The sequence below is a fragment of the Panulirus ornatus genome, chromosome 14 (assembly GCF_036320965.1).
Source record: "Panulirus ornatus isolate Po-2019 chromosome 14, ASM3632096v1, whole genome shotgun sequence".
In the NCBI taxonomy this organism is placed as follows: Eukaryota; Metazoa; Arthropoda; class Malacostraca; order Decapoda; family Palinuridae; genus Panulirus; species Panulirus ornatus.
The window spans coordinates 42476666-42499967 of record NC_092237.1 but is presented as its reverse complement, the minus strand read 5'-3'; the positions used below and the strand labels follow the sequence as shown (position 1 = coordinate 42499967).

The 23302-nt window shown below is 41.9% G+C and overlaps 1 protein-coding gene across 16 annotated transcripts in view; it reads left to right on the top strand.

Moving 5' to 3' along the window:
- The window catches only part of LOC139753355 (solute carrier family 22 member 15-like), a 269065-nt gene that overhangs the window by 216718 nt on the left and 29045 nt on the right, over nucleotides 1–23302 (top strand). For all 16 annotated transcript variants that reach the window (XM_071669725.1, XM_071669728.1, XM_071669714.1 and 13 more), the window contains one exon: nucleotides 5191–5434. In XM_071669725.1, coding sequence (XP_071525826.1) covers nucleotides 5191–5434 — 244 coding nt within the window. The remainder of the gene's footprint in view (nucleotides 1–5190; nucleotides 5435–23302) is intronic.

Below are 23302 nucleotides of genomic sequence, written 5' to 3'. Positions count from 1 at the left end.
TTGGGGTGAGAGAGTATCATTAAATTTTAGGGAGAATAAAAAGATGTTCTGGAAGGAGGTAAATAAAGTGCGTAAGACAAGGGAGCAAATGGGAACTTCAGTGAAGGGCGCAAATGGGGAGGTGATAACAAGTAGTGGTGATGTGAGAAGGAGATGGAGTGAGTATTTTGAAGGTTTGTTGAATGTGTTTGATGATAGAGTGGCAGATATAGGGTGTTTTCGTCGAGGTGGTGTGCAAAGTGCGAGGGTTAGGGAAAATGATTTGGTAAACAGAGAAGAGGTAGTAAAAGCTTTGCGGAAGATGAAAGCCGGCAAGGCAGCAGGTTTGGATGGTATTGCAGTGGAATTTATTAAAAAAGGGGGTGACTGTATTGTTGACTGGTTGGTAAGGTTATTTAATGTATGTATGACTCATGGTGAGGTGCCTGAGGATTGGCGGAATGCGTGCATAGTGCCATTGTACAAAGGCAAAGGGGATAAGAGTGAGTGCTCAAATTACAGAGGTATAAGTTTGTTGAGTATTCCTGGCAAATCATATGGGAGGGTATTGATTGAGAGGGTGAAGGCATGTACAGAGCATCAGATTGGGGAAGAGCAGTGTGGTTTCAGAAGTGGTAGAGGATGTGTGGATCAGGTGTTTGCTTTGAAGAATGTATGTGAGAAATACTTAGAAAAGCAAATGGATTTGTATGTAGCATTTATGGATCTGGAGAAGGCATATGATAGAGTTGATAGAGATGCTCTGTGGTAGGTATTAAGAATATATGGTGTGGGAGGAAAGTTGTTAGAAGCAGTGAAAAGTTTTTATCGAGGATGTAAGGCATGTGTACGTGTAGGAAGAGAGGAAAGTGATTGGTTCTCAGTGAATGTAGGTTTGCGGCAGGGGTGTGTGATGTCTCCATGGTTGTTTAATTTGTTTATGGATGGGGTTGTTAGGGAGGTAAATGCAAGAGTTTTGGAAAGAGGGGCAAGTATGAAGTCTGTTGGGGATGAGAGAGCTTGGGAAGTGAGTCAGTTGTTGTTCGCTGATGATACAGCGCTGGTGGCTGATTCATGTGAGAAACTGCAGAAGCTGGTGACTGAGTTTGGTAAAGTGTGTGGAAGACGAAAGTTAAGAGTAAATGTGAATAAGAGCAAGGTTATTAGGTACAGTAGGGTTGAGGGTCAAGTCAATTGGGAGGTGAGTTTGAATGGAGAAAAACTGGAGGAAGTGAAGTGTTTTAGATATCTGGGAGTGGATCTGGCAGCGGATGGAACCATGGAAGCGGAAGTGGATCATAGGGTGGGGGAGGGGGCGAAAATTCTGGGGGCCTTGAAGAATGTGTGGAAGTCGAGAACATTATCTCGGAAAGCAAAAATGGGTATGTTTGAAGGAATAGTGGTTCCAACAATGTTGTATGGTTGCGAGGCGTGGGCTATGGATAGAGTTGTGCGCAGGAGGATGGATGTGCTGGAAATGAGATGTTTGAGGACAATGTGTGGTGTGAGGTGGTTTGATCGAGTGAGTAACGTAAGGGTAAGAGAGATGTGTGGAAATAAAAAGAGCGTGGTTGAGAGAGCAGAAGAGGGTGTTTTGAAGTGGTTTGGGCACATGGAGAGAATGAGTGAGGAAAGATTGACCAAGAGGATATATGTTTCGGAGGTGGAGGGAACGAGGAGAAGAGGGAGACCAAATTGGAGGTGGAAAGATGGAGTGAAAAAGATTTTGTGTGATCGGGGCCTGAACATGCAGGAGGGTGAAAGGAGGGCAAGGAATAGAGTGAATTGGAGCGATGTGGTATACCAGGGTTGACGTGCTGTCAGTGGATTGAATCAAGGCATGTGAAGCGTCTGGGGTCAAACCATGGAAAGCTGTGTAGGTATGTATATTTGCGTGTGTGGACGTATGTATATACGTGTGTATGGGGGGGGGTTGGGCCATTTCTTTCGTCTGTTTCCTTGCGCTACCTCGCAAACGCGGGAGACAGCGACAAAGTATAATAAAAAAAAAATATATATATATATATATATATATATATATATATATATATATATATATATATATATATATATATATATATATATTATCCCTGGGGATAGGGGAGCAAGAATACTTCCCACGTATTCCCTGCGTGTCGTAGAAGGCGACTAAAAGGGGAGGGAGCGAGGGGCTGGAAATCCTCCCCTCATTTTTTTTTTTTTTTTTTTTTTTTTTTTTAATTTTCCAAAAGAAGGAACAGAGAATTGGGCCAGGTGAGGGTAGTCCCTCAAAGGCCCAGTCATCTGTTCTTAACGCTACCTCGCTAATGCGGGAAATGGCGAATAGTTTGAAAGAAAAGAAAAGAATATATATATATATATATATATATATATATATATATATATATATATATATATATATATATATATATATATATATATATATATATTATCCCTGGGGATAGGGGATTAAGAATACTTCCCACGTATTCCCTGCGTGTCGTAGAAGGTGACTAAAAGGGGAGGGAGCTGGGGGCTGGAAATCCTCCCCTCTCGTTTTTTTTTAATTTTCCAAAAGAAGGAACAGAGGGGGCCAGGTGAGGATATTCCGAAAAAGGCCCAGTCCTCTGTTCCTAACGCTACCTCGCTAATGCGGGAAATGGCGAATAGTTTGAAGAAAAAAAAAAAAAAGCGACAAAGTATATAAAAAAAAAAATATATATTTTTTTTATTATACTTTGTCGCTGTCTCCCGCGTTTGCAAGGTAGCACAAGGAAACAGACGAAAGAAATGGCCCAACCCCCCCCATACACATGTATATACATACGTCCACACACGCAAATATACATACCTACACAGCTTTCCATGGTTTACCCCAGACGCTTCACATGCCCGCTTCAATCCACTGACAGCACGTCAACCCCGGTATACCACATCGCTCCAATTCACTCTATTCCTTACCCTCCTGCATGTTCAGGCCCCGATCACACAAAATCTTTTTCACTCCATCTTTCCACCTCCAATTTGGTCTCCCTCTTCTCCTCGTTCCCTCCACCTCCGACACATATATCCTCTTGGTCAATCTTTCCTCACTCATTCTCTCCATGTGCCCAAACCACTTCAAAACACCCTCTTCTGCTCTCTCAACCACGCTCTTTTTATTTCCACAAATCTCTCTTACCCTTACGTTACTCACTCGATCAAACCACCTCACACCACACATTGTCCTCAAACATCTCATTTCCAGCACATCCATCCTCCTGCGCACAACTCTATCCATAGCCCACGCCTCGCAACCATACAACATTGTTGGAACCACTATTCCTTCAAACATACCCATTTTTGCTTTCCGAGATAATGTTCTCGACTTCCACACATTCTTCAAGGCCCCCAGAATTTTCGCCCCCTCCCCCACCCTATGATCCACTTCCGCTTCCATGGTTTCATCCGCTGCCAGATCCACTCCCAGATATCTAAAACACTTCACTTCCTCCAGTTTTTCTCCATTCAAACTCACCTCCCAATTGAATTGACCCTCAACCCTACTGTACCTACTAACCTTGCTCTTATTCACATTTACTCTTAACTTTCTTCTTCCACACACTTTACCAAACTCAGTCACCAGCTTCTGCAGTTTCTCACATGAATCAGCCACCAGCGCTGTATCATCACAGAGCATCTCTATCAACTCTATCATATGCCTTCTCCAGATCCATAAATGCTACATACAAATCCATTTGCTTTTCTAAGTATTTCTCACATACATTCTTCAAAGCAAACACCTGATCCACACATCCTCTACCACTTCTGAAACCACACTGCTCTTCCCCAATCTGATGCTCTGTACATGCCTTCACCCTCTCAATCAATACCCTCCCATATAATTTACCAGGAATACTCAACAAACTTATACCTCTGTAATTTGAGCACTCACTCTTATCCCCTTTGCCTTTGTACAATGGCACTATGCACGCATTCCGCCAATCCTCAGGCACCTCACCATGAGTCATACATACATTAAATAACCTTACCAACCAGTCAACAATACAGTCACCCCCTTTTTTAATAAATTCCACTGCAATACCATCCAAACCTGCTGCCTTGCCGGCTTTCATCTTCCGCAAAGCTTTCACTACCTCTTCTCTGTTTACCAAATCGTTTTCCCTAACCCTCTCACTTTGCACACCACCTCGACCAAAACACCCTATATCTGCCACTCTATCATCAAACACATTCAACAAACCTTCAAAATACTCACTCCATCTCCTTCTCACATCACCACTACTTGTTATCACCTCCCCATTTGCGCCCTTCACTGAAGTTCCCATTTGCTCCCTTGTCTTACGCACATTTGCTCCCTTGTCTTACATATATATATAAGCTGTGTAGGTATGTATATTTGCGTGTGTGGACGTGTGTATGTACATGTGTATGGGGGGGGGGGTTTGGGCCATTTCTTTCGTCTGTTTCCTTGCGCTACCTCGCAAACGCGGGAGACAGCGACAAAGTATTAAAAAAAAAAAAAAAAAAATATATATATATATATATATATATATATATATGTATATATACACATATATATGTATATGAATGGATGGGCCATTCTTCATGTTTCCTGGCACTACCTCACTGATGCAGGAACAGCAATTATGTAAAATAGAATAAATAGTTATTATCACATTTACCACACTTACCTGCAGAAAAAACTGTGGACACTCAAATTTGTTGCCAAGGTTGTTATACTGATACTGTATTATAAAGAGGAGAGTTTGACTGCCAGAGAGAGGAATGGATGGAATGAGAAATGGATCAGGCTAGAGATATATCAGAGGAGGATGCACATAGATTATTTAGAATTGGATGCATTGAAAAGATTCTGTGTATGTAGGTATGGAAGATGAGGTCTTTTGCCTTATCTAACAAATCACCTTCATGTGCACAGTGAAATAGTAAGTCATGGTTGTAGTAGAATGACATCATGCTTCATGGTAACACTCTGGACATAAATATCTTATTCATATGCATGATTTGAGAGACTGCTTTCACCTGATCCACCCCATGGAACTTGGAAAAAGATTTAATGATATTAGATAAGAGTGTAGATAGAATTCTGTTTGAAACATTGATACTTTTTGGATTTGATTTAGTATGCTTTACGTGTATAAAGAAATAATGCTTGTTGTATTATTTTAGGAAGACATCTTGGGATTTATGTTGATTTATCTGTTTCAGTACTGAAATTTTCCCTACCCCAATACGTAACTCTGGCATGGGCATTGTTTCGGTTGCTGCGAGGCTTGGTGGAATGGTAGCACCATTTATTCTCATCATGGGAGAGGTTTTACCAAATCTTCAGTTCACAGCTCTTGGTATAATGACCTTTATAGCTGGAATGCTCAATATGAAGTTACCAGAAACTCTTGGTCAACCAATGCCTGAAAGTATTACTGATGTACTTGCTCTAAGGAATGCCCAGGTAAGTAAAAAGACTTTTCTGTACAGAATTTTGCTTATATTCTTGTATGCTTAATTAAGTAGGAAGTCAATATATATATGATTACTTATCTTTAGTTACCTGTTTGTGCTTATGGGAAAGGAGTTTCTTTTCTTGTCTCAAAGCTGCTTAAGCTTTTCATTGGTCTTTGCACTTACTGCTTCTCTACGGAGCTTGTACCATTTCCTTTTTTTTCTTCTTTTTAGCCATCCTGTCCTGTAGTTCCCTTGCTAAGCTGTCTAATTCAGTTGGCAGGGTAGACGAATGTACAACAAATAATACCACAGTTCTTAAAATGTACCAAAAGACAACTATTTGTTCTAAGAGAGCTGCTTGAAGACTCGTTTCAAAAGCAGTATTATGATCTTTAGTTGAGAATTTACAATTATCTTCCTGCCACCAACATCAAACTGACATTCCATAGTTCATACATGATCAGATTCTCTTTAATTGTTATTCAGAGAGGCAGCAGAGATTAGGTCAACAGCACAATCTGTTTTTGAATGTTTGCCCACTCTGTGATGGTCTGCCACAGGATAGTCTATGATAGATATTTGTTCTTATTCTGGTTTTTTTCTGCATTCTTTCCCTACCAGAAGCCAAATGACCATAGCTGTTGACCTAGTAAACATTGTAACTGGAAATAATACTACTTGTGGGCTGATGTCAACATTTAGACCCACTACATTGAATTTTGAAATAATCAATTTGTTTTCTTCTCATTCACTAACAATGACATGGAAGGAAACATGGTTTGTCACTCATTTATCATAAATTTTTGGTATGTAAATACACGTATATTCAGTATTTTTTCTCTTAAGTTGGAGGCACCAATCACATACAGAGGCCCACATCAATTGAAATATAAAGAGAATTTTGAAACGGAGAAAGAAAAGCATCAGATTGGGGAAGAGCAGTGTGGTTTCAGAAGTGGTAGAGGATATGTGGATCAGGTGTTTGCTTTGAAGAATATATGGGAGAAAGTAAAACAGATGGATTTGTATGCAGCATTTATGAATTTGGAGAGGGCATATGATAGAGTTGATAGAGATGCTCTGTGGAGGGTATTAAGAGTATATGGTGTGGGAGGTAAGTTGCTAGAAGCAGTGAAAAGTTTTTATCGAGGATGTAAGGCATGTGTACGAATAGGAAGAGAGGAAAGTGATTGGTTCCCAATAATTATCAGTTTGTGGCAGGGGTGCATGATGTCTCCATGGTTGTTTAATTTGTTTATGGATGGGGTTGTTAAGGAGGTGAATGCAAGAGTTTTGGAGAGAGGGGCAAGTATGTAGTCTGTTCTTGATGAGAGGGCTTGGGAAGTTGTTGTATGCTGATGATTCAGCGTTGGAGGCTGATTCATGTGAGAAACTGCAGAAGCTGGTGACTGAGTTTGGTAAAGTGTGTGAAAGAAGAAAGCTTAGAGTTAATGTGAATAAGAGCAAGGTTATTAGGTTCAGTAGGGTTGAGGGACAAGTCAATTGGGAGGTAAGTTTGAATGGAGAAGGACTGGAGGAAGTGAAGTATTTTAGATATCTGGGAGTGGATTTAGCAGTGGATGGAATCATGGAAGCAGAAGTGAGTCCCAGGGTGGAGGAGGGGGCGAAGGTTCTGGGAGTGTTGAAGAATGTGTGGAAGGTGAAAATGTTATCTCGGAGAGCAAAAATGGGTATGTTTGAAGGAATAGTTGATCCAAAAATGTTATATGGTTGTGAGGAATGGGCTATAGATAGGCTTGTGCAAAGGAGGGTGGATGTATTAGAAATGACATGCTTGAAGAAAATATGTGGTGTGAGGTGGTTTCATTGATTAAGTAAAGAAAGGGTAAGAGAGATGTGTGGTAATAAAATGAGTGTGGTGGAGAGAGCAGAAGAAGGTGTATTGAAATGGTTTGGTCACATGGAGAAAATGAGTGAGGAAAGATTGCCAAAGAAGTTGTATGTGCCAGAGGTGGAGGGAACGAGAAGTGGGAAACTAAATTGAAGGTGGGAGGATGGAGTGAAAAAGATTTTGAGCGATCGGGGCCTGAACATACAGGACGGTGAAAAGCATGCAAGGAATAGAGTGAACTGGAACAGTGTGGTATACTGGGGTCGACATGCAGTCAATGGATTGAACCAGGGCATGTGAAGTGCGGGGCAGGGATGTGGAAAGTGAGCTGTGGTTTTGATGCATTACATATGACTGATAGACACTGTGTGTGAATGAATGTGGCCTTTGTTGTCTTTTCCTAGCGCTACCTCACACGCACATGGGGAAAGGGGGTGCCATTTCATATGTGGCAGGGTGACGACGGGAATGGATGAAGGCAGAATGTATGAATATATACATGTGTATATATGTATATGTCTCTGTATGTATACTTTGAAATGTATAGGTATGTATATGTGTGTGTGTGGGCATTAATGTATATATATGTGTATTTGGGTGTTTTGGGTTGTTCTTTCATCTGTTTTCTTGCACTACCTCACTTACACAGGAGACATCAACTAAGTATAGTAAATAGATAAATAATATATATATATTTTTTTTTTGCCGCTGTCTCCCGCGTTTGCGAGGTAGCGCAAGGATACAGACGAAAGAAATGGCTCAACCCACCCCCATACACATGTATATACATACATCCACACACGCAAATATACATACCTACACAGCTTTCCATGGTTTACCCCAGACGCTTCACATGCCCTGATTCAATCCACTGACAGCACGTCAACCCCGGTATACCACATCGATCCAGTTCACTCTATTCCTTGTCCTCCTTTCACCCTCCTGCATGTTTAGGCCCCGATCACACAAAATCTTTTTCACTCCATCTTTCCACTTCCAATTTGGTCTCCCTCTTCTCCTCGTTCCCTCCACCTCCGACACATATATCCTCTTGGTCAATCTTTCCTCACTCATTCTCTCCATGTGCCCAAACCATTTCAAAACACCCTCTTCTGCTCTCTCAACCACGCTCTTTTTATTTCCACACATCTCTCTTACTCTTACGTTACTTACTCGATCAAACCACCTCACACCACACATTGTCCTCAAACATCTCATTTCCAGCACATCCATCCTCCTGCGCACAACTCTATCCATAGCCCATGCCTTGCAACCATACAACATTGTTGGAACCACTATTCCTTCAAACATAACCATTTTTGCTTTCCAAGATAATGTTCTCGACTTCCACACATTCTTCAAGGCTCCCAGGATTTTCGCCCCCTCCCCTACCCTATGATCCACTTCCGCTTCCATGGTTCCATCCGCTGCCAGATCTACTCCCAGATATCTAAAACACTTTACTTCCTCCAGTTTTTCTCCATTCAAACTTACCTCCCAATTGACTTGACCCTCAACCGTAGTGTACCTAATAACCTTGCTCTTATTCACATTTACTCTTAACTTTCTTCTTTCACACACTTTACCAAACTCAGTCACCAGCTTCTGCAGTTTCTCACATGAATCAGCCACCAGCGCTGTATCATCAGCGAACAACAACTGACTCACTTCCCAAGCTCTCATCCCCAACAGACTTCATACTTGCCCCTCTTTCCAAAACTCTTGCATTCACCTCCCTAACAACCCCATCCATAAACAAATTAAACAACCATGGAGACATCACACACCCCTCCTGCAAACCTACATTCACTGAGAACCAATCACTTTCCTCTCTTCCTACACGTACACATGCTTTACATCCTCGATAAAAACTTTTCACTGCTTCTAACAACTTGCCTCCCACACCATATATTCTTAATACCTTCACAGAGCATCTCTATCAACTCTATCATATGCCTTCTCCAGATCCATAAATGCTACAGACAAATCCATTTGCTTTTCTAAGTATTTCTCACATACATTCTTCAAAGCAAACACCTGATCCACACATCCTCTACCACTTCTGAAACCACACTGCTCTTCCCCAATCTGATGCTCTGTACATTCCTTCACCCTCTCAATCAATACCCTCCCATATAATTTACCAGGAATACTCAACAAACTTATACCTCTGTAATTTGAGCACTCACTCTTATCCCCTTTGCCTTTGTACAATGGCACTATGCACGCATTCCGCCAATCCTCAGGCACCTCACCATGAGTTATACATACATCAAATAACCTTACCAACCAGTCAATAATACGGTCACCCCCTTTTTTAATAAATTCCACTGCAATACCATCCAAACCTGCTGCCTTGCCGGCTTTCATCTTCCGCAAAGCTTTTACTACCTCTTCTCTGTTTACCAAATCATTTTCCCTAACCCTCTCACTTTGCACACCACCTCGACCAAAACACCCTATATCTGCCACTCTATCATCAAACACATTCAACAAACCTTCAAAATACTCACTCCATCTCCTTCTCACATCACCACTACTTGTTATCACCTCCCCATTTGCACCCTTCACTGAAGTTCCCATTTGCTCCCTTGTCTTACGCACTTTATTACCTCCTTCCAGAACATCTTTTTATTCTCCCTAAAATTTAATGATACTCTCTCACCCTAACTCTCATTTGCCCTCTTTTTCACCTCTTGCACCTTTCTCTTGACCTCCTGTCTCTTTCTTTTATACATCTCCCACTCAATTGCATTTTTTCCCTGCAAAAATCGTCCAAATGCCTCTCTCTTCTCTTTCACTAATAATCTTACTTCTTCATCCCACCACTCACTACCCTTTCTAATCAACCCACCTCCCACTCTTCTCATGCCACAAGCATCTTTTGCGCAATCCATCACTGATTCCCTAAATACATCCCATTCCTCCCCCACTCCCCTTACTTCCATTGTTCTCACCTTTTTCCATTCTGTACTCAGTCTCTCCTGGTACTTCCTCACACAAGTCTCCTTCCCAAGCTCACTTACTCTCACCACCCTCTTCACCCCAACATTCACTCTTCTTTTCTGAAAACCCATACAAATCTTCACCTTAGCCTCCACAAGATAATGATCAGATATCTCTCCAGTTGCACCTCTCAGCTCATTCACATCCAAAAGTCTCTCTTTCGCGCGCCTGTCAATTAACACGTAATCCAATAACGCTCTCTGGCCATCTCTCCTACTTACATACATATACTTATGTATATCTCGCTTTTTAAACCAGGTATTCCCAATCACCAGTCCTTTTTTAGCACATAAATCTACAAGCTCTTCACCATTTCCATTTACAACACTGAACACCCCATGTATACCAATTATTCCCTCAACTGCCACATTACTCACCTTTACATTCAAATCACCCATCACTATAACCCGGTCTCGTGCATCAAAACCACTAACACACTAATTCAGCTGCTCCCAAAACACTTGCCTCTCATGATCTGTCTTCTCATGCCCAGGTGCATATGCACCAATAATCACCCATCTCTCTCCATCAGCTTTCAGTTTTACCCATATTAATCGAGAATTTACTTTCTTACATTCTATCACATACTCCCACAACTCCTGTTTCAGGAGTACTGCTACTCCTTCCCTTGCTCTTGTCCTCTCATTAACCCCTGACTTTACTCCCAAGACATTCCCAAACCACTCTTCCCCTTTACCCTTGAGCTTCGTTTCACTCAGAGCCAAAACATCCAGGTTCCTTTCCTCAAACATACTACCTATCTCTCCTTTTTTCACATCTTGGTTACTTCCACACACATTTAGACACCCCAGTCTGAGCCTTCGAGGAGGATGAGCACTCCCCGCGTGACTCCTTCTTCTGTTTCCCATTTTAGAAAGTTAAAAAATACGAGGGGAGGATTTCTGGCCCCCTGATCCCGTCCCCTCTAGTCGCCTTCTACGACACGCGAGGAATGCGTGGGAAGTATTCTTTCACCCCTATCCCCAGGGATAATATATATATATATATATATATATATATATATATATATATATATATATATATATATATATATATATATATATATACATACACATACATATGCACATATACACACACACACACACACACATATACATATATATACATATGAAAAATGTAAGAAATACTTTAGAAAACTGAAACTTCTAGCTTGAAATGAAATGAAAAAATGAATGTCACATAATGGTTCAATCTCTGGCTATGGAAAATGGAAATGTATAATTTATTTACACAAACGTCAATAGTAGTTCTCATCAATTTAACCACTGTATCAATAAGCTTCAATGTCTAAGCTACAATTTTTCCGATTTCACTATTTTCTTGTCAAAGCACCATGTATGAAAACTATTACTCCAGTAACACAACTATAAACATTTACTTCCCCTTTAAAAAAGTTCTGGGGAAGTCTGTCTCGATACACTGCGGGACACTCTACCACCTGGCGAGGTTTGTGTTGCAATGGTTCTTGATTCACAAACATAGTAGCATCACTGGTGGGCGGAAGAACATATATATGTACATATATATATATATATATATATATATATTTATTATTTTTATTATACTTTGTCGCTGTCTCCCGCGTTTGCGAGGTAGCGCAAGGAAACAGACGAAAGAAATGGCCCAACCCCCCCCATACACATGTATATACATACGTCCACACACGCAAATATACATACCTACACAGCTTTCCATGGTTTACCCCAGACGCTTCACATGCCTTGATTCAATCCACTGACAACACGTCAAACCCGGTATACCACATCGCTCCAATTCACTCTATTCCTTGCCCTCCTTTCACCCTCCTGCATGTTCAGGCCCTGATCACACAAAATCTTTTTCACTCCCATCTTTCCACCTCCAATTTGGTCTCCCTCTTCTCCTAGTTCCCTCCACCTCCGACACATATATCCTCTTGGTCAATCTTTCCTCACTCATTCTCTCCATGTGCCCAAACCACTTCAAAACACCCTCTTCTGCTCTCTCAACCACGCTCTTTTTATTTCCACACATCTCTCTTACCCTTACGTTACTCACTCGATCAAACCACCTCACACCACACATTGTCCTCAAACATCTCATTTCCAGCACATCCATCCTCCTGCGCACAACTCTATCCATAGCCCACGCCTCACAACCATACAACATTGTTGGAACCACTATTCCTTCAAACATACCCATTTTTGCTTTCCGAGATAATGTTCTCGACTTCCACACATTCTTCAAGGCCCCCAGAATTTTCGCCCCCTCCCCCACCCTATGATCCACTTCCGCTTCCATGGTTCCATCCGCTGCCAGATCCACTCCCAGATATCTAAAACACTTCACTTCCTCCAGTTTTTCTCCATTCAAACTCACCTCCCAATTGACTTGACCCTCAACCCTACTGTACCTAATAACCTTGCTCTTATTCACATTTACTCTTAACTTTCTTCTTCCACACACTTTACCAAATTCAGTCACCAGCTTCTGCAGTTTCTCACATGAATCAGCCACCAGCGCTGTATCATCAGCGAACAACAACTGACTCACTTCCCAAGCTCTCTCATCCCCAACAGACTTCATACTTGCCCCTCTTTCCAAAACTCTTGCATTCACCTCCCTAACAACCCCATCCATAAACAAATTAAACAACCATATATATATATATATATATATATATATATATATATATATATATATATATATATATATATATATATATATATTTTTTTTGTCAAACTATTCGCCATTTCCCGCATTAGCGAGGTAGCGTTAAGAACAGAGTACTGGGCCTTTGAGGTAATACCCTCACCTGGCCCAATTCTCTGTTCCTTCTTTTGGAAAATAAAAAAAAAAAAAAAAAAAACGAGAGGGGAGGATTTCCAGCCCCCCGCTCCCTCCCCTTTTAGCCGCCTTCTACGACACGCAGGGAATACGTGGGAAGTATTCTTTCTCCCCTATCCCCAGGGATATATATATATATATATATATATATATATATATATATATATATATATATATATATATAACAATCAGATATAAACTTCCTTGAGCAGGCATACTGTCCTGATTATCATAAACATTTTCCATCTTTTCCAGATGTCAATCTTCTGAGGAGTTTTTGAATACTGTACAGTCATGCACCACAGACATTCATCAACCCTAATAATATATTATTTATTATTAATATATTCATTATACTCTGTCGCTGTCTCCCGCATTAGCGAGGTAGCACAAGGAAACAGCTGAAAGAATGGCCCAACCCACCCACATACACATGTATATACATACACATTCACACTTGCACATATATATACCAATACATTTCAACGTATACATATACATACACAAACATACACATATATCCACATTTACATAATTCATACTTGCTGCATTTGTTCATTCCCGTCGCCACCCCGCCACACATGAAATGACAAACCCCTCCCCCCACATATGTGCGAGGGAGTGCTAGAAAAGGCAACAAAGGCCACATTCATTCACACTCAGTCTCTAGCTGTCATGTGTAATGCACCGAAACCATAGCTCCCTTTCCACATCCAGGCCCCACAAAACTTTCGGTGGTTTACTCCAGACGCTTCAAATGCCCTAGTTCCATTGACAGCATGTCAACCCCGGTATACCACATCGTTCCAATTCACTCTATTCCTTGCACGCCTTTCACCCTCTTGCATGTTCAGGCCCCAATTGCTCAAAATTGTTTTCACTCCATCCTTCCACCTCCAATTTGGTCTCCCACTTCTCGTTCCCTCCACCTCTGACACATATATCCTCTTTCTCAATTTTTCCTCACTAATTCTTGCCATATGACCAAACCATTTCAAAACACCCCCTTCTGCTCTCTCAACCACACTCTCTTTATTACCACACATCACTCTTACCCCTTCATTACTTACATCAAAACACCTCACACCACATATTGTCCTCAAACATCTCATTTCCAACACATCCATCCTCCTCCGGACAACTCTATATATAGCCCACGCCTCGCAACCATAAAACATTGTTGGAAACATTATTCCTTCAAACATACCCATTTTTGCTTAATGAAATAATGTTCTCACCTTCCACACATTTTTCAAAGCTCCCAGAACTTTTGTCCCCCTCCCCCACCCTGTGATTCCCTTTCACTTTCATGGTTCCATCCGCTGCCTAATCCACTCCCAGATATCTGAAACAATTCACTTCCTCCAGTTTTTCTCCATTCAAACTTACCTCCCAATTGACTTGTCCCTCAACCCTACTGAACCTAATAACCTTCCTCTTATTCACATTTACTCTCAGCTTTCTTCTTTCACACACTTTACCAAACTCAGTCACCAGCTTCTGCAGTTCATCACCCGAATAAGCCACCAGTGCTGTATCATCAGCGAACAACAACTGACTCACTTCCCAAGCCCTCTCATCCAGAACAGACTCCATACTTGCCCCTCTCTCCAAAACTTTTGCATTCACCTCCCTAACAACTCCATCCATAAACAAATAAAACAACCATGGAGACATCACACATCCCTACCGCAATCCGACATTGAGAACCAATAACTTTCCTCTCTTCCTAACCATACACATGCTTTACATCCTCAATAAAACTTCACTCCTTCTAGCAACTTGCCTCCTACACCATATATTCTGAATACCTTCCACAGAGCATATCTATCAACTCTATCATATGCCTTCTCAAGATCCATAAATGCTACATACAAATCCATTTGCTTTTCTAAGTATTTCTCACATACATTCTTCAAAGCAAACACCTAATCCATACATCCTTTACTGCTTCTGAAGCCACACTGCTCTTCCCCAATCTCATGCTCTGTACATGCTATCACCCTCTCAATCAATACCCTCCCATATAATTTCCCAGGAATACTCAACAAACTTATACTTCTGTAATTTGAGCACTCACATTTATCCCTTTGCCTTTGTACAACGGCACTAAGCATGCATTCCACCCATCCTCAGGCACCTCTCCATGAGCCATTTATTACTTATTTATTTTGCTTTGTCACTGTCTCCCGCATTAGCAAGGTAGCGCAAGGAAACAGACGAAAGAATGGCCCAACCCGCCCACATACACATGTATATACATACACGTCCACACATGCACATATGCATACTTATACATCTCAATGTATACATATACATATGGGGCCTGGATGTGGAAAGGGAGTTGTGGTTTCGGTGCATTATTACATGACAGCTAGAGACTGAGTGTGAACGAATTGGGCCTTTGTTGTCTTTCCTAGCGCTACCTTGCACACATGAGAGGGGAGGGGGTTGTTATTCCATGTGTGGCGAGTTGGCGTTGGGAATGAATAAAGGCAGACAGTATGAATTATGTACATGTGTATATATGTATATGTCTGTGTGTGTATATATATGTATACTTTGAGATGTATAGGTATGTATATTTGCGTGTGTGGACATGTATGTATATACATGTGTATGTGAGTGGGTTGGGCCATTCTCTCGTCTGTTTCCTTGCGCTACCTCGCTCACGTGGGACACAGCGACAAAGCAAAATTAATAAATAACATAATTCATAATGTGTACCTTTATTCATTCCCATCGCCACTCCGCCACACATGAATAACAACCCCCTCCCCTTTCATGTGTGCGAGATAGTGATAGGAAAAGACATCAATGGCCCCATTCGTTCACACTCAGTCTCTAGCTGTCATGTAATAATGCACCGAAACCACAGCTCCCTTTCCACATCCAGGCCCCACAGAACTTAACATGGTTTACCCCAGATGCTTCACATGCCCTGGTTCAATCCATTGACAGCACGTCGACCCTGGTACACGACATCGTTCCAGTTCACTCTATTCCTTGCACGCCTTTCACCCTCCTGCATGTTCAAGCCCCGATCACTCAAAATCTTTTTCACTCCATCTTTCCACCTCCAATTTGGTCTCCCACTTCTCTTCGTTCCCTGCACCTCTGACACATATATCCTCTTGGTCAATCTGTCCTCACTCCTTCTCTCCATGTGACCAGACCATTTCAAAACACCCTCTTCTGCTCTCTCAACCACACTCTTTTTATTACCACACATCTCTCTTACCCTATTATTACTTACTCGATTAAACCACCTCAAACCACATATTGTCCTCAAACATCTCATTTCCAGCACATCCACCCTCCTCCGCACAACTCTATCTATAGCCCACACCTCGCAACCATATTGGAACCATTCCAACCATTGTTGGAACCACTATTCCTTCAAACATACCCATTTTTGCTTTCTGAGATAATGTTCTAGACTTCCACACATTCTTCAACGCTCCCAGAACATTTGCCCCCAACCCTATGATTCACTTCCGCTTCCATGGTTCCATCTGCTGCCAAATCCACTCCCCAGATATTTAAAACACTTCACTTCCTCCAGTTTTTCTCCATTCAAACTTACCTCCCAGTTGACTTGTCCCTCAACCCTACTGTACCTAATAACCTTCCTCTTATTCACATTTACTCTCAGCTTTCTTCTTTCACACACTTTACCAAACTCAGTCATCAGCTTCTGCAGTTTCTCACATGAATCAGCCACCATCGCTGTATCATCAGCAAACAACAACTGACTCACTTCCCAAGCTCTTTCATCCACAACAGACTGCATATTTACCCTTCTTTCCAAAACTCTTGCATTCACCTCCCTAACAACCCCATCCATAAACAAATTAAACAACCATGGAGACATCACACACCCCTGCCGCAAACCTACATTCACTGAGAACCAATCACTTTCCTCTCTCCCTACACTTACACATGCCTTACATCCTGAATCAAAACTTTTCACTGCTTCTAACAAAATGCCTCCCACACAATATATTCTTAATACCTTCCACAGAGCATCTCTATCAACTCTTATCATATTCCTTCTCCAGATCCATAAATGCTGCATACAAATCCATTTGCTTTTCTAAGTATTTCTTACATACATTCTTCAAAGCAAACACCTGATCCACACATCCTCTACCACTTCTGAAACCACACTGCTCTTCCCCAATCTGATGCTCTGTACATTCCTTCACCCTCTCAATCAATACCCTCCCATATAATTTCCCAGGAATACTCAACAAACTTATACCTCTGTAATTTGAGCACTCACTTTTATCCCCTTTGCCTTTGTACAGTGGCACTATGCAAGCATTCCGCCAATCCTCAGGCACCTCACCATGAATCATACATACATTAAATAACCTTACCAACCAGTCAGCAATACAGTCACCCCCTTTTTTAATAAGTTCCACTGCAATACCATCCAAACCTGCTGCATTGCTGGCTTTCATCTTCTGCAAAGCTTTTACTATCTCCTCTCTGTTTACCAAATCATTTTCCCTAACCCTCTCACTTTGCACACCACCTCGACCAAAACACTCTATATCTGCCACTCTTATCAGCAAACACATTCAGCAAACCTTCAAAATACTCACTCCATCTCCTTCTCACATCACTACTACTTGTTATCACCTCCCCATTAGCCCCCTTCACTGAAGTTCCCATTTGTTCCCTTGTCTTACGCACTTTATTTACCTCCTTCCATGAGCCATACATACATTAAATATCCTTACCAACCAGTCAACAACAAAGTCACCCCTTTTTTTAGTAAATTCCACTGTAATACCATCCGCACCTGCTGCCTTGCTGGCTTTCATCTTCCACAAAGCTTTTACTACCTCTTTTCTGTTTACCAAATCATTCTCCTTAACCGTCTCACTTCTCACACCACCTAGACCAAAACACCCTATATATGCCACTCTATCATCTAACACATTAAACAAACCTTCAAAATACTCACTTCATCTCCTCATATCATCACTACTTATTATTACCTCCCCATTAGTGCCCTTCATTGATGTTCCCATTAGTTCTCTTCTCTTACGCACTTTATTTATCATCTTCCAAAACATATTTTATTCTCCCTAAAATATCTCTTTTTCACCTCTTGCACCTTTCTCTTGACTTTCTGCCTCTTTCTTTTATACATCTCCCAGTCATTTGCACTATTTCCCTACAAAAATTGTCCATATGCTACTCTCCTCTCTTTCACTAATAATCTTACTTCATCCCACCAATAACTACCCTTTCTAATCTGCCCACCTCCCATGCTTCTCATGCCACAAGCATCTTTTGCGCAAGCCATCACTGCTTCCCTAAATACATCCCATTCTTCCCCCACTCCCCTTACGTCCCTTGCTCTCACCTTTTTCCACTCTGCAATCAGTCTCTCCTGGTACTTCCTCACACAAGTCTCCTTCTCAAGCTCACTTACTCTCACCACTCTCTTCACCCCAACATTCTCTCTTCTTTTCTGAAAACCTCTACAAATCTTCAGCTTCGCCTCCACAAAATAATGATCAGCTATTCCTCCAGTTGCAACTCTTAGCACACTAACATCCAAAAGTCTCTCTTTTGCACGCCTATCAATTAACACGTAATCCAATTACACTCTCAGACCATTTCTCCTACTTACATATGTATACTTAAATATATCTCTTTTTAAACCAGGTATTCCCAATCACCAGTCCTTTTTAGCACACAAATCTACAAGCTCTTCACCATTTCCATTTACAACACTGAACACCCTATGTACACCAATTATTCCCTCAACTGCCACATTACTCACCTTTGCATTCAAATCATCCATCACTATAACCCAGTCTCGTGTATCAAAACTACTAACACACTCACTCAGCTGCTCCGAAAACACTCGCGTCTCATGATCTTTCTTCTCATGCCCAGGTGGATAGGCACCAGTAATCACCCATCTCCCTCCATCCACTTTCAGTTTTACCCATATCAATCAAGAGTTTACTTTCTTACACTCTGTCACATACTCCCACAATTCTTGTTTCAGGAGTATCGGTACTCTTTCCCTTGCTCTTATCCTCTCACCAACCCCTGACTTTACTCCCAAAACATTCCCAGACCACTCTTCCCCTTTACCCTTGAGCTTCATTTCACTCAGAGCCAAAACATCCAGGTTCTTGTCCTCAAACATACTACCAATCTTTACTTTTTTTCTCATCTTGTTTACATCCAAACACTTTTAGACACCCCAGTCTGAGCCTTCGACGGGGATGAGCACTCCCTGCGTGACTCCCTCTTCTGTTTCCCCCCTTAGAAATTTAAAGTACAAGGAGGGAAGGATTTCTAGACCCCCATTCCTGTCCCTTTTAGTCGCCTTCTACGACATGTGAGGAATGCGTGGGAAGTATTCTTTCTCCCCATCCCCATTGATTAAATAAAATGATTTGTATGTAGCATTTATGGATCTGGAGAAGGCATATGATAGAGTTGATAGAGATGCTGTGTGGAAGGTATTAAGAATATATGGTGTGGGAGGAAAGTTGTTAGAAGCAGTGAAAAGTTTTTATCGAGGATGTAAGGCATGTGTACGTGTAGGAAGAGAGGAAAGTGATTGGTTCTCAGTGAATGTAGGTTTGCGGCAGGGGTGTGTGATGTCTCCATGGTTGTTTAATTTGTTTATGGATGGAGTTGTTAGGGAGGTAAATGCAAGAGTTTTGGAAAGAGGGGCAAGTATGAAGTCTGTTGGGGATGAGAGAGCTTGGGAAGTGAGTCAGTTGTTGTTCGCTGATGATACAGCGCTGGTGGCTGATTCATGTGAGAAACTGCAGAAGCTGGTGACTGAGTTTGGTAAAGTGTGTGGAAGAAGAAAGTTAAGAGTAAATATGAATAAGAGCAAGGTTATTAGGTACAGTAGGGTTGAGGGTCAAGTCAATTGGGAGGTGAGTTTGAATGGAGAAAAACTGGAGGAAGTGAAGTGTTTTAGATATCTGGGAGTGGATCTGGCAGCGGATGGAACCATGGAAGCGGAAGTGGATCATAGGGTGGGGGAGGGGGCGAAAATTCTGGGGGCCTTGAAGAATGTGTGGAAGTCGAGAACATTATCTCGGAAAGCAAAAATGGGTATGTTTGAAGGAATAGTGGTTCCAACAATGTTGTATGGTTGCGAGGCGTGGGCTATGGATAGAGTTGTGCGCAGGAGGATGGATGTGCTGGAAATGAGATGTTTGAGGACAATGTGTGGTGTGAGGTGGTTTGATCGAGTGAGTAACGTAAGGGTAAGAGAGATGTGTGGAAATAAAAAGAGCGTGGTTGAGAGAGCAGAAGAGGGTGTTTTGAAGTGGTTTGGGCACATGGAGAGGATGAGTGAGGAAAGATTGACCAAGAGGATATATGTGCCGGAGGTGGAGGGAACAAGGAGAAGAGGGAGACCAAATTGGAGGTGGAAAGATGGAGTGAAAAAGATTTTGTGTGATCGGGGCCTGAACATGCAGGAGGGTGAAAGGAGGGCAAGGAATAGAGTGAATTGGAGCGATGTGGTATACCGGGGTTGACGTGCTGTCAGTGGATTGAATCAAGGCATGTGAAGCGTCTGGGGTAAGCTATGGAAAGCTGTGTAGGTATGTATATTTGCGTGTGTGGACGTATGTATATACATGTGAATGGGGGGGGTTGGGCCATTTCTTTCGTCTGTTTCCTTGCGCTACCTCGCAAACGCGGGAGACAGCGACAAAGTATAATAAAAAAAATAAATATATATATATATATATATATATATATATATATATATATATATATATATACATACCAGGAGAGACTGAGTACAGAATGGAAAAAGGTGAGAACAATGGAAGTAAGGGGAGTGGGGGAGGAATGGGATGTATTTAGGGAATCAGTGATGGATTGCACAAAAGATGCTTGTGGCATGAGAAGAGTGGGAGGTGGGTTGATTAGAAAGAGTAGGGAGTGGTGGGATGAAGAAGTAAGATTATTAGTGAAAGAGCGGAGAGAGGCATTTGGACGATTTTTCCAGGGAATAAATGCAATTGAGTGGGAGATATATAAAAGAAAGAGACAGGAGGTCAAGAGAAAGGTGCAAGAGGTGAAAAAGAGGGCAAATGACAGTTGGGGTGAGAGAGTATCATTAAATTTTAGGGAGAATAAAAAGATGTTCTGGAAGGAGGTAAATAAAGTGCGTAAGACAAGGGAGCAAATGGGAACTTCAGTGAAGGGCGCAAATGGGGAGGTGATAACAAGTAGTGGTGATGTGAGAAGGAGATGGAATGAGTATTTTGAAGGTTTGTTGAATGTGTTTGATGATAGAGTGGCAGATATAGGGTGTTTTGGTCGAGGTGGTGTGCAAAGTGAGAGGGTTAGGGAAAATGATTTGGTAAACAGAGAAGAGGTAGTAAAAGTTTTGCGGAAGATGAAAACCGGCAAGGCAACAGGTTTGGATAGTATTGCAGTGGAATTTATTAAAAAAGGGGGTGACTGTATTATTGACTGGTTGGTAAGGTTATTTAATGTATGTATGACTCATGGTGAGGTGCCTGAGGATTGGCGGAATGCGTGCATAGTGCCATTGTACAAAGGCAAAGGGGATAAGAGTGAGTGCTCAAATTACAGAGGTATAAGTTTGTTGAGTATTCCTGGGAAATTATATGGGAGGGTACTGATTGAGAGGGTGAAGGCATGTACAGAGCATCAGATTGGGGAAGAGCAGTGTGTTTCAGAAGTGGTAGAGGATGTGTGGATCAGGTGTTTCCTTTGAAGAATGTATGTGAGAAATACTTAGAAAAGCAAATGGATTTGTATGTAGCATTTATGGATCTGGAGAAGGCATATGATAGAGTTGATAGAGATGCTCTGTGGAAGGTATTAAGAATATATGGTGTGGGAGTCAAGTTGTTAGAAGCAGTGAAAAGTTTTTATCGAGGATGTAAGGCATGTGTACATGTAGGAAGAGAGGAAAGTAATTGGTTCTCAGTGAATGTAGGTTTGCGGGAGGGGTGTGTGATGTCTCCATGGTTGTTTAATGTGTTTATGGATGGGGTTGTTAGGGAGGTGAATGCAAGAGTTTTGGAAAGAGGGGCAAGTATGCAGTCTGTTGGGGATGAGAGAGCTTGGGAAGTGAGTCAGTTGCTGTTTGCTGATGATACAGTGCTGGTGGCTGATTCATGTGAGAAACTGCAGAAGCTGGTGACTGAGTTTGGTAAAGTGTGTGAAAGAAGAAAGTTGAAGAGTAAATGTGAATAAGAGCAAGGTTATTAGGTACAGTAGGGTTGAGGGTCAAGTCAACTGGGAGGTAAGTTTGAATGGAGAAAAACTGGAGGAAGTAGTGTTTTAGATATCTGGGAGTGGATCTGGCAGCGGATGGAACCATGGAAGCGGAAGTGAATCATAGGGTGGGGGAGGGGGCGAAAATCCTGGGAGCCTTGAAGAATGTGTGGAAGTCGAGAACATTATCTCGGAAAGCAAAAATGGGTATATTTGAAGGAATAGTGGCTCCAACAATGTTGTATGGTTGCGAGGCGTGGGCTATGGATAGAGTTGTGCACAGGAGGGTGGATGTACTGGAAATGAGATGTTTGAGGACAATGTGTGGTGTGAGGTGGTTGATCGAGTAAGTAATGTAAGGGTAAGAGAGATGTGTGGAAATAAAAAGAGCGTGGTTGAGAGAGCAGAAGAGGGTGTTTTGAAATGGTTTGGGTACATGGAGAGAATGAGTGAGGAAAGATTGACCAAGAGGATATATGTGTCAGAGGTGGAGGGAACGAGGAGAAGTGGGAGACCAAATTGGAGGTGGAAAGATGGAGTGAAAAAGATTTTGAATGATCGGGGCCTGAACATGCAGGAGGGTGAAAGGCGGGCAAGGAATAGATTGAATTGGATCGATGTGGTATACTGGGGTTGACGTGCTGTCAGTGGATTGAATCAGGGCATGTGAAGCGTCTGGGGTAAACCATGGAAAGCTGTGTGGGGCCTGGATGTGGAAAGGGAGCTGTGGTTTCGGGCATTATTGAATGACAGCTAGAGACTGAGTGTGAACGAATGAGGCCTTTGTTGTCTTTTCCTAGCGCTACCCCGCACATAGGATGGGGGAGGGGGACGGTATTCCATGTGTGGCGAGGTGGCGATCGGAATGAATATAGGCAGACAGTGTGAATTGTGTGTATGTGTATATAT